The sequence below is a fragment of the Lissotriton helveticus genome, chromosome 8 (assembly GCF_964261635.1).
Source record: "Lissotriton helveticus chromosome 8, aLisHel1.1, whole genome shotgun sequence".
NCBI lineage: Eukaryota > Metazoa > Chordata > Amphibia > Caudata > Salamandridae > Lissotriton > Lissotriton helveticus.
In genome coordinates, this window is record NC_136069.1 from 1,169,373,052 (window position 1) to 1,169,385,657 (window position 12,606).

The 12,606-nt window shown below is 42.0% G+C and overlaps 1 protein-coding gene across 1 annotated transcript in view; it reads left to right on the top strand.

Annotated features, from left to right (window-relative positions):
* LOC144771908 (protein-lysine methyltransferase METTL21E-like) overlaps positions 1 to 12,232 on the top strand; it is a 289,117-nt gene extending 276,885 nt beyond the window's left edge. Inside the window, exon 5 of the mRNA XM_078656145.1 lies at positions 11,607 to 12,232. Coding sequence (XP_078512271.1) covers positions 11,607 to 12,010 — 404 coding nt within the window. The 3' untranslated portion in view covers positions 12,011 to 12,232. The remainder of the gene's footprint in view (positions 1 to 11,606) is intronic.
* Positions 12,233 to 12,606: the final 374 nt, after the last annotated feature.

The window sequence follows — 12,606 nt, forward strand, 5'->3', positions numbered from 1 at the left end:
GCCTCATGGGAACAGTCCAGGCCGAACTGCCAAGCCATGTCTTCCCTGGACCGGAAACAAGCATCCTGGGACTGATTTCGGGTTCATAACCCTCATCAGCCAGGCTATCTTGAATCCAGTGGCAAAGTGAGCAAGGGACCCACGTCTGGGCATACTCTGCCAACTTAGGGCAAACAAAGCAAAACCAAAGGGGATGATGGACGGAGCGTTTCTGGGCATACTCTGCCAACTTAGGGCAAACAAAGCAAAACCAAAGGGGATGATGGACGGAGCGTTTGAGCAAATCAAACATTCACCCCTAGTCAACTGATCTGGGTTTAATCCATCATCATTCTTTAGCTCACTCCACCACCCCAGTTCAGACATGGCCATATGCAAATTAGTCTGACCCTGTGCCTCATGGGAACAGTCCAGCCTGCACTGCCAAGCCATGTCTTCCCTGGTCCGGAAACAAGCATCCCGGGACTGGTTTCAGGTCCATAACCCTCATCAGCCAGGCTATCTTGAATCCAGTGGCAAAGTGAGCAAGGGACCCACATCTGGGCATACCCTGCCAACTTAGGGCGAACAAAGCGATACCAAAGGGAATGATGGACAGAGCATTTGAGCAAATCAAACACTCACCCCCAGTCAACTGATCTGGGTTTAATCCATCATCATTCTTTAGCTCACTCCACCAACCCAATTCAGACATGCCCATATGCAAATCAGTCTGGCGCTGTGCCTCATGGGAATAGTCCAGTCCGAACTGCCAAGCCATGTCTTCCCTAGACCAGAAACAAGCATCCTGGGACCGGTTTCGGGTTCATAACCCTCATCAGCCAGGCTATCTTGAATCCAGTGGCAAAGTGAGCAAGGGACTACTGGATTCAAGCTAGCCTGGCTGATGATGGCTGATTAGCCAGAAACCGGTCCCAGGATGCTTGTTTGTGACTGATTTGCATATGGCCATGTCTGAACTGGGGTGGCGGAGTGAGCTAAAGAATGATGATGGATTAAACCCAAATCAGTTGACTGGGGGTGAGTGCTTGCATTGTTCAACACTTCGTCCATCATCCCCTTTGGTTTAGCTTTTTACCTTGGTGAACCAGGCCCACAGTTTTGGGATTTTTCAAACAACCCTAGTAGTACGCTAGGAAAGACACACCAATCACATCATTTCTAGGATACTACTGGGGATGTGTTATGTTATATAGTTTTTTAGAGGCAACTATCACCCAGGAGGGTATCCTGGTGATGAGCAGGTGTAAGTCATGCCCAAATCAGGGCCTAGTGGGACTACTGAAGTAGCCAGGTCTCCAGCTTCTTGCAGAATTCAGGAAGTGATGTGGAAGCTCATGTGTCTAACAACAGGGCGTTCAATGCTTTAGAAGGCTCGACCACCGGATCTAGTTTTTCATATGAGTGGGATATGTGCATGTAGGAGTCCGGACGAGTAGAGTTGTCTGGAAGGTTTGTGAAAGCAGATGTGATTATTGGGGTATGCTGGACCAGTTTGATGTAGTACCTTGAAAATATGGGTCAGGAGTTTATATTGTGGTCATTTGTGTATGCTGAGCCAGTGGAGCTCCTTCTGGTGTGATGTGATGTGACGGCAGCATGAGATATTGAGAGTGATTCTGACCACCAAGTTCTGAATTGTCTGCAGCCTACTGGTGAGTTTTTTACTGATCCCGGCAAAGAGGGTGTTCCTGTAACCAAGCTTGATTGTGATCAAGGGTGTGTGTGATGGTTTTCCGAGTGATTGGGAACCATTTGAAAATATTCTGCAGCATCTTCAGGGTATGGAAGCATGAGGCAGTGATGACATTGACTTTGGGAGGCTATATGAGTTTGCTGTTGATGACAATCCTGAGGTTTTTGGTGTGGGTGATGGCAGCGAGTGTCGGTCCTAGCTCTTCTGGGCAGCAGGTAGGGTCTCATGAAGAAGTGTTCTTCCCGTGGATCACAGTTTCAGTCTTGACGGTGTTCAGCTTTCATCCAGTTGGGGATTTCAGGCATGAAGGCATTGAACTTGATCAAGTTCTGGGCTGAACTTGACAAGAAGTTGGTCTGTCTAGGAGACTGATGTGGGCTAATTTACTCAGGTTATGTAGAAGTAGGTGAAAATAGGGTTCGAGAGATATCTGGCAACATGGGTAGGTACCTTTAGTCATGGTGAGACCAACGCTGCCAAAGCACTCAATAAGTCTTTTTGATTTGAGGTTGGCAAGGTCTTCCAGGTGGAAGTTCAGGTCTTTGAGCAGGATGCAATTGTACTAGCAATTACATTCTAGTGTCTATGGTGAGTGATGCTTTGAAGCCTATGATAGTGTCAGTGAAGATGGTGTGTGGTCCTGGTGGTCTCTAGATGAGAGAGCCACTTAGGGTGAAGTTGTCTGTGACAGCCAACTGAGAGGTGCTCCATGTTGGAGGTGGCGTGTCCGTGGAGGTGGTGCAGCTAATGGTGTTCTTGTAGATGATGGTGATTCCGCCTCCAGTCTTATGAAGTCTGTTTGTCCTTATGATCTTGTAGTCGGGGTGTTGGTGGCTGTGGCTATGTCAGGTCCTGATGCAGGGTTCAGACAGGTTTTCATGAAGAACTGTCATTTGACATCTGCTATTTCCATAATGTGGAGTTGTACGCATTTTATAACTCTGCATTGGCGAAAGTTACACTTTTGGGCAAATGCACATTTGTTTATTTTTCTTGTTTTTGCCACAAGGGAGAACATTTTTCATGTCGATAAACCGTTTTTCTTACACCCTCATGAAGCTTGCAAATGTTCCATTCCTCTTTCCAACCTTGAAGGGAAGTTACTCCAGACCTTATATGGATTAAATATCTCATAATTTCCATTCTGGGAAAGGGTAGGAGAGAAATTAGAGAATGCCTTGTTGGCACGCAAATTTGTGGGCATTTACAAAATCGCAGGACTCACTATGACCAACTTCTCCCACTCCCAACCCCTTGTGTGGATTTTACCACACAATAGTTGCACATAGTCATAGAATATATGTATGTAGCAGAAAATCCATTTAGGACTCCTAAGTATCTTTTTGACTGATAACATGTATGAATGGAGACATTTATGATCAGAAATGTAGGCTTGTGACCAGGTTTTTCTGTTTTGGCTGGCTTTTGCCAATTTCCTGCAGCAGATAAAAAAACTGCTTGAATATTGCCATTAGGATAAAAACTATTCTCTGCAGTGAGGGAACCATTACAGAGTGAGTTTGTAGTGAGGTGACCATTATAGAGAATATTAAGCAATTTCCTTTAACTTTCATTATACCTATGAAAGTGCTTGATGGAATGATCTCCTTTTCTTGCAAGAAGGCTCCACACTGTGCCTTGTAAAGTATTATTTATCTCACACCATGGTCTCCATTCCCACCCCTTGAGAAGCTTGCAAATGTGTCATAATTTCTTTCATCTTCCTAAATAAAGAAACTTTGCAGAGCACGTGAGTTTGCAAGTTTTCCATTGCTCCAAAGGATGGAACAAAAAAATTTAACCTGGCATATCACATATTACCTTTGTTTTAATTGTTATTAATGCTACAATTGTTTATATTTTAATCAAGTAATTGATTTGCAGATCCAGGTCACAAACTTATTGTAATGTTTGATACCTACTAACTTGGCCAAAACAAGTTGAGCGTTTTTGCACTGCTTCCTTGAATACAAGCACCATGTACATCTGGTACAAGTAATGTTTTTTTACTTCACTGCCAGAAATAGTGGAGTGCTGTTCCCTGCCCCTGTTTTTCTCAGGAAGCTTCCTTCAGAAACGTTCTATTCTTTAGTAGACCATTTGCACCACAAGTCACACCCATATCTATTAGGCAAATCAAGATGTCAAAAAAAAAAACTACCACTTGGAACCATATCCCGAATGGATTAGAGCAAGCAAAATTAGAACCATCACCCATCACATTGGGATTAATCTCACTCTGTGGAAAAAGTGAAGAAATGGGGCTAAATACTGAATTTTATATAACAATTTTGAATTAATTTTGCCAAAAAGTTACATCCCTTCCAGGCAGTTCTTTAAGTGCACTCATGAAAAATCACATAAACCAAGCACCGACTACTGAGAAGAACTTCCCGATGGCTACTGAGAAGCGATCCTAAAAAAAATCAAAATATGGTGCCACATTGTCAATTTTCAAAAATATTGACAACAAATAAGCTTTTTATCCAGTTCTAAAGAGGTATTCATGAAATTCTTCCAAACGTTCATAGTGTACCGCACAAGTCCGATCCTCTCTTCCAAGAACGAAAAAGCGGTAAGGAATGCTTGCAAAGTGAAGCATTTTTCAATCTGAAATCCCTTAAAAAAAGCCATACATTTGAAAAAGGAACAAATGATGGACGGAATGTGGAACAATGCAAACATGTACCCCCAGTCACAAAGATCTGGGTTTAATCCATTGTTCTCTTGCTCACAACACCACCCCAGTTTGGCATACGGAGCAAAGAATCAATGGAATGAGGCCCAGATCTCTGTACTGGGGTGAATGTTTGGCATTGTGCAGCATTCTGTCCATCAATTCTTGTTTTTGCATTTGTCACTCCAAGTGGGATGGGTATGCTCAGACGTGGGTCCCATGCTCTCCATGCTACTGGAGTCAAGCTAGCCTGGAAGATGAGGGGTGATGCCCCGAAACTGGTCCCAGGATGCCTGTTTCCTGTCCAGGGAGGACCTGGCCTGGCAGTTAGTCATGGACTGTTCCCATGGAGAACTGGGTCAAGACTGATTTGCATTTGGCTTGGTCTGAACTTGAATGGCATGGGGATCAAACAAACAATAGATTTAGGACCAGATATCTGTACTGGGGTGAATGTTTGAAATTGTGCAGCATCCTGTCCATCAATTCTTGTTTTTGCATTTGTCACTCCAAGTGGGATGGGTATGCTCAGACGTGGGTCCCATGCTCTCAATGCTACTGGAGTCAAGCTAGCCTGGAAGATGAGGGGTGATGCCCCGAAACTGGTCCCAGGATGCTTACTTCCTGTCCAGGGAGGACCTGACCTGGTAGTTCGGGCTGGACTGTTCCATGGGGTACAGGGTACAAGACTGATTTGCATATGGCTTGGTCTGAACTGGAGTGGCATGGGGAACAAAACAAACGATGGATTTAGGTCCAGATCTCTGTACTACGGTGAATGTTTGACATTGTGCCGCATTCTGTCCATCAGTTGTTCTTTATAAATTTGAAAGGCAATTCATATAGTCCAGGTATGCAAGTTGTCATGATTTTCTGTTGTCTTTAAACCTGCATATATTATCTTCCATCACTTCCACCTTCCATCTCCTGCCTCTTTTAAGGTGCTGTTCAAGCATATATTATGCCTAATTGGGAAAATCAATATTACACAGATAGCATATTCTCTGTCAGAAGACATGAGGGCTATCTTTAAGATTAGACTGGTCTCATAGACTCAGACACAATAGCTGTGATGCAGTGAAGACCGCCAGTATGCCTTCAAAGATAATGGTGGCATGTAAATTATACTCACTGTATGACAATTCATCATTATGACAGGTAAGGTCAACAATATGCCCAGAATTCCCACAATCTGCTAATGAGAACCACATCATACCCAGATCACCAGAAAGCTTGGAGTGCCTAAAATATGTGAAGAATGGTTACGTTTTATTAGGCTTTCGGAGAGCCTTGAATGCTCACATTAGTCAACACGTGTTCAGTTTATGCCAGTTCTTACCTTAATTTTCCCAGCTCTTTATACCTGAATCTTTATTTCTATTTCACTCACCCCTTCTCTCTGTGGCCCCAAAATAATGTTTGTTTTCCACTCCTCATTCTTCTATATCAATCTTTCTCCCTACCATGTTCTTCCAATTTTCTTTCCTAGCCTTCACTGCCTATTTCACCATATCTCTCCCCCACTCATATTCTGCCTCTACTTCCCATTTTCATTTATTTTGTGTATGCCTTAATTTATATTTCTGCTCCAAGATTTTTTTAGATTATTTCTCCTTCCTATATCATTCTTTCTCTCTTTCCTTCATTCTGCCTCTTTCTCTCTTGTTTTACTCCATTTCATTCATTCTTATGCTTTATTTTTACTATTGCCCAGTCTTCCTTTTTTCTTTACTTTATTTAGGGCCACATGTATCAATATTTCAAATACGGGTTACCTAATTACGATTCTCTGCAAATTGCAATTAGGTAATTGCTATTTGAATGTATGAAACTCCATGAGTTTCATTTTGCGTTTCCTAATGGGTTGCAAATCAACCTACCTCATTAATGTTAATAAGGAATCACTAAAATCATAAGGATGGCGGCGTGCTGAGATTGGTGGACCACCATGACTGTGATTGCTTTTAAATAAAGCAATCCTTTTCCTTAAAGGAAACCGGGTTGCTTTAAAAAAGAATAATTTAAAGTTTCCTTTTCATTTTTCAAGAGCAGGCAGTGGCCGTAGGATCACTGCCTGCTCTAAAAAACATTTTTGCAAATATTCACAAATAGGAAGGGGTCCCTTGAGGGCCCTAAAACATTTGTGAATGCTTTACCACCTACTTGAAGTAGGTGGTAAAATGCGAATATTTTGCAACCGCATTTTGGTCGCAAAATATTTCTATATACCACTGCGATTCGGTATTAGGAAGGGATGCCATATACAAGCCACTTCTTAATACTGAAATGCTATGTATTTGCAATTCGTAATAACCTTCATTAACATGTTTCCAAATCATTCGCAAATTGGAATTTGTACATGCCAAATGCATCTTACCTGTCGCAAAAGGCCTTTTTCTATGAATCTGGCCTTTTGTGACAATACATGATACATTTTCCCCCTTGTAATATGTTGGTTTTTTCTTCCGTTCTTCCTTTTTCGAACATTTTCTCTCCCTTTCATCACACTATTTTCTTTTCTTTTGCCTCTCGCTTGTTGTCTTTTTCTGTTCCACTGGTGTTTTCACCTCAACGTTTGTTTCATATTCCTCTTCGCACCTTGCTCCTCCTTTCTTTTTGTTTTCTTTCTTCCCCTTTTTATTAATTCCTTTAATACATTCACTCTCTTTTCTCTTTTACTCTCTCTGTGATTTTCTTTGTTTTTCTTCGATTCTTCTTTTCTCGTCTGTCTTCCTTTTCATATTTTGGTTTTATTATGTATCAGTCTTTCTCTTTCCCTCACCCTATTGCTTACTTCCATCTCACTTTATGTATACCCTATTTTCTTTCTTATTTCCAACTCCGTATTTTGCTTCTATCTTTCAACTGTTTCTTATCATCCTCTGTCTTCTGTCACTTCTTTATTTTGTTACACCTCTTTCCTTCACTCTATCCATCTTTCAGTCTTTACATCCCTATTTTCTTCCTCCTAAAATTATTTGTCTTTTTTCTATTTTCTTGTTACTTCCTTTTCCTTCTCCAGACTCATTTTCCATCTCTTTTTTCTACTCTCCTTCCTTCTATCATTGGTCCCTTCTTTTCTTCCATCTGCCCTTCTTACCTTCATTCTTGCCATCCATCTTTTCTTCTTCCCTTCCTTCATACTTTCTTTCCATCTTTTCATCTATCTTTCCTTTTACGATCAGCGACTGCCATCCCTCTCACCAGAGGCCTCTGGACCTTCAAAAAATTATAGGGATTGGTTTGCTACAGCACACACTTAGATCAACAGGCAAGTTCACTCTTCCAAGAGTATGCTTTAGATACCTCCACTCACTTTTGACTTTGGTGCATTCTGACTGTACTTCTTTACTCAGGGGAGCATGCATATCAATTTGACATTTCTGCTCCACCATCAAGCAATTCATAGAGATGACAGTTTTAGAAAGTGTTAGAAATTAGGTCTCTAGTTGACAGAGGTTGCACCCTGTCCAAGTGGGGACCACAATCCTAGTCAGAGTAAGTCAGAGACCCAACTTAAATTAACCTGTGCTCACTCTCTGGTAGCTTGGCACAGAGCAGTCATGCTTAACTCTTAAGAGGCAATATGTAAAGTATTTGGGCAACACTTTAATTACATTAACATAGTAACATAGTGAAAACAACACAACACGTCTCAACACCAGTTTAGAAAAATATAGAATATTTATCTGAGTAAAATAAGACCAAAATGACAAGAATCCAATAAGTTAAACTTGAGATATGAGGTTTTTTTTTAGATTAAATGCAAAAATAGTGCTTAGAAGTCATTAACAGTCAAAAGGTTACCTGAGGTCACGTGGGACAGGTGCAAATCCAAAGTTCAGGACGACTGCGATGGAGGACCGGCGGGTTACAGAATCCACGTAGGGTCCGCTGAAAAAGAATCTTATACAGAGCAAAGCACCTCCGTCGAGAGCATGATGCATCGGCTTTTCCACGCAGTTGCGTTGATGAGTCAGACTCGAGCCTTGCAGACGTGTTGAAGGATCATCGCTGTGTCGTCGTCACACCTCACAATCTGGACCCACATCATTGTTGAATCGGCACTGCGTTGGCGCTAGATGTCCTGTGTCAGTTCCTATGGGCACAAACAGGGCCCTGTGTCAATTTGTGAAGAAAACAGCTGAAGAATCCACTTCTGAGCCCCAGGACTGGAGGGGGCCCCTCAAGCAGGGGAGGACTCACAGATCGCAGAGTCCAGAAGCACCAGCAGAGTTGCAAGATGTCTCTTGTGTCCCCAGAAAGTAGGAGGTAAGCAAACAAGCCCTTGAAGGAACTTTGGTTCAAGGATGCAGAGAGCAAGTCCAGTCCCGCTCACTCCCAGGCAAGAAGCAGCAGGCAGCAGGCCAACACAACATAGCAGGTAACACAGTGTCAGTCCCTCCTACAGCACAGCAATCATCAGACTGCAGGCCAACACCTCAATGCAGTTAGCGAAGTGTCAGTCCCTCCTACAGCGCAGCAGTTTTTTTCCAGGCAAAATGTCAGTGGTTCCAGTAGAGTTCTGATTTGGTGATGTCTGGGGCCGAGTGCTTATATCCAAATGTGTCTTTGAAGTGGGGGGGGGACTTTCAAGAGGCCTTTGAAAATCACAAGCTTCCTGCCTTGGCTCCAGACTCACTACAGTGGGGTATGCAGCTCTTTGTGTGGGGTCAGGTACAGCCCATTCAGGTGCAAGTGTCAGCTCCTGCCTCCCAATATACCTCAGCAAGAGCCTGGTGATGGGTCATCAGGATGCAAATGTCACACTCCAGCTTCCTTTGTGTGACTGTCTACAGGGAATGCACAAAGCCCAGCTGTCACCCAATCCTGACGTGTACTCAGACAGGCAGAGGAACAGAAAGGTTTATGTAAGAAAATACCAAATTTCTAGAAGTGTCCTTTTCAGACTTACATTTTGAAATCTGACTTCGCCATAAGTTGGGATTTTAAATTGTGAGTCTGGAGAAAGCAAACTCCAAATCTCTATCTTTTCCCCAAAAAAAACTACACTTAAAAGATGTTTTAAGGCAATCCCAATGTTAACCTATGGGAGAGATAGGCCTTGCAGTACTGAATAAAACAAAAGTAGCAGTTTTTCACTACCAGGACATATAAAACTCAAAAGTACATGTCCTACCTTTTAAATACACTGCACCCTGTCCATAGGTTGCCTAGAGCCTCCCTTAGGGGTGACTTATGTGTAATAAAAGGGAAGGTTTGGGCCTGGCAGCTAGGTTAACCTGCCAGATCGAAATGGCAGTTTAAAACTGCACGCACAGGCTCTGCAGTGGCAGGACTGAGCCATGTTTTAGGGCTACTGAAGTGGGTGGCACAATCAGTGCGGCAGGTCCACTAGTAGCATTTAATTTGCAGGCCCTGGGTACATATAGTACACTTTACCAGGTACCTACAAGTAAATTAAATGTACCTGTTGTGGATAAGCCAATGTTACCATTTTCAGAGTACAGAGCATATGCATTTTAGCCTGGTTAGCATTGAAAAAGTGCCCAGAATCCTAGAGCCAACAAAAATGAATTCAGCAAAAAGGGGAGTTGGAAGGCAGAATGTTTGGGGTTGACAATGCAGAAAGGGCCATTTCCAACAGAATGATAACTGTTGTTCTTACCAGGGACAGTGTTCAGCCGCTAGCACAGGTTGTGTAATGCAAAATACACTGACAGGATTAGTCCATGTCAAAATTGACAGGCCCCTTCCTTAGCAAATTGGGCGTTGTGTATGAATTACTTGACATATCTTTTCCACCAGGGTGCAGCAATGCTCCTTTCAGATCCCCCGGGATCCAGGTAGATGTGAAGAACTGCTTCTCCCGTGCAGAAATGAAGCAGGGTCAATTCTTTACTCTCAGTTTTTCTTTCATGTTACGTTATTTTTTTCTCCACTTTTTAATTAATTGTGCTAGTTTTAAAGGGTGAAACTTATGTTGTTTACATTTTAGCAATTGATATATACTGTATACTTAAAATATAAACTATTCCTTCAGATACCTAAACAATAACCTAATTTGGAATCCTTGTAGGCAGGTTCAGCTGTTTCTTCTTTATCCTCCAGTAGTTTAACCGATTTGTCGTTTAGACTTTCACCTATAAAAATTATGCAAATGCCCACTCTCTCCCGTTACACATTATGCATGCCATTTCTTTCATGTTGTTTGTATTATGAGTTATAATGTTGATATTAACGCTTAACACCTAAAAGACGAATTAGGCCAAGGCTAGTTGAACTGTTTTGCCAGATGGAGGTTTTCTGAACTTAATTTGTAAAAACAGAAGTGTCCGGTCCCGTTTCAAGAGCCCACTGCAAATTGCACCTCCCATTGTCCCTGCCAGCGTTAACCAATGACAGTACCAACACAACTTCTAATTATCACATCCCTACAAGTACGACAGCTCAGGCAATTTCAGGCTACCCAAAGCTATAAGAATGCAGTCGGGGGCTGGTATTATTTCTCCTAATGTATATTGAATTATTAAACACTGTTTTGTGCTCATCTCAAAATTAAACAGAACAGTGCCACCATGTGTTAGACTGTACAATTCACAATGGTTCAGCACTACACAATATCATTGTATGATAATATTCAAAGCAGTGAGCTTGCCGTTGCTGTGACATCATTGTTGAAACATGCCGCTGAAATGGACATGAATGATATGAAAAAATCTTTCTTCCGGAAATTGAGATCTATGCAATTGTGTTACAATTAATGAAAACATCATTTATATATGAATGAGCCCTGAAGAAGTCTCTGTTGGAGACGAAAAGCATTGGCTATGATCCTTTGAGATTTTAATGAGAACTCAATAAAGACCAGCCTTTGTACAAAAAAAGAAGAACAAGTCGATTTTGGATTTTTCTTCATGTGATCACTGCTTAGAATATTATCATACAATTATATTGTGTAGGGCTGAACCATTGTAAATTGTTGAGTTTTTAGGATTTTTTCCTTAATGCGGAGTATAGAGGGAACTGCTCCCTGGTTCTCTGCACTCGTGCTCTTTACTTAAGAATACCTTTGTCAGGTGCGGATCTCGACCGCCCCTACCCTCAGTCTGTTCAAATTAAAAATAGGTCAGACTGCCATCAGTGCCGGTGTTGAGCATTAAGGGCCAGTGCCGAGCATTGGAAACCACCTGCTCAAATTAAACTCTGGGGCTTTTGTTCTAGCTTATGAAGTTCTATATGTATGTGTCTTATAGTTCTCTTCTATTCCAGGCGCTCGTGTGATTGCCACAGACCTAACAGACCTACTTGGAAACTTGCAGCACAACGTGACTCGGAACACAAAACAAAAATGCAAGCATCAACCACAAGTTAAAGAACTTACCTGGGGCGTGGATTTAGAGAAACATTTTCCAAGGTCCTCCTTTCACTTTGACTACATCATTGCGGCGGATGTGGTATACTCGCACCCCTACTTGGATGAGCTCCTGATCACTTTTGATCACCTGTGCCAGGACCACACTGTCATACTCTGGGCCATGAGATTTAGGTTGGATAGGGAAAACACCTTTGTGGACAGATTCGAAGCGCTGTTTGACCTACAAATCATTTACGATCTCCCAAGTCTTAACATAAAATTCTATAAAGCCATGAGGAAAAACAAAATTAGTGGCTGATGCTTGTTTTGCAGTTGGCTTCGCAATTAAAAATCATAGAATCAACCAAGGTAAAGACATGAACAGATAAAGTGAGTAAATGGGGCTAACGAAGGACAACGAACATTGATTGTAATAATAGAAATGCCAGGAATACATAGATATTGTAGAAAACTGTTTATTGATATCAAAAGTAATTTGTACACATTTTAGATTTTCATAAAACGCTCCATTTAACATGCATTAACTAGCGGTGTGTGTGTTGCAATTGCTCTTCAATTCTTGCTTGAGAGCCATACTCATTTTGATTTGATCGGCATGCTATTTTGCTGTGACTAGGAAAGACATGTATTACTGCACTACACATGTTGTCATCGTATCATTGCTTTTGGAACTAGTACACTCCATTATCTGTATCCATTCTTATGTCAAGTAGTTGCTCGACAACTTCCGGCAAGTCCCACCAAGGTTACCCCACCACTTCGCTCATAGGACCGAGCCTTTATGGTTGAACAACACTCTGCCTTAAGGAAGATCTTCTCCCATGACAGTGGGAGAAAAGTGGGTATCAGGACAGAAGTGAAGCAACTTTCAAATCATAAATTGTCTGCCTCATG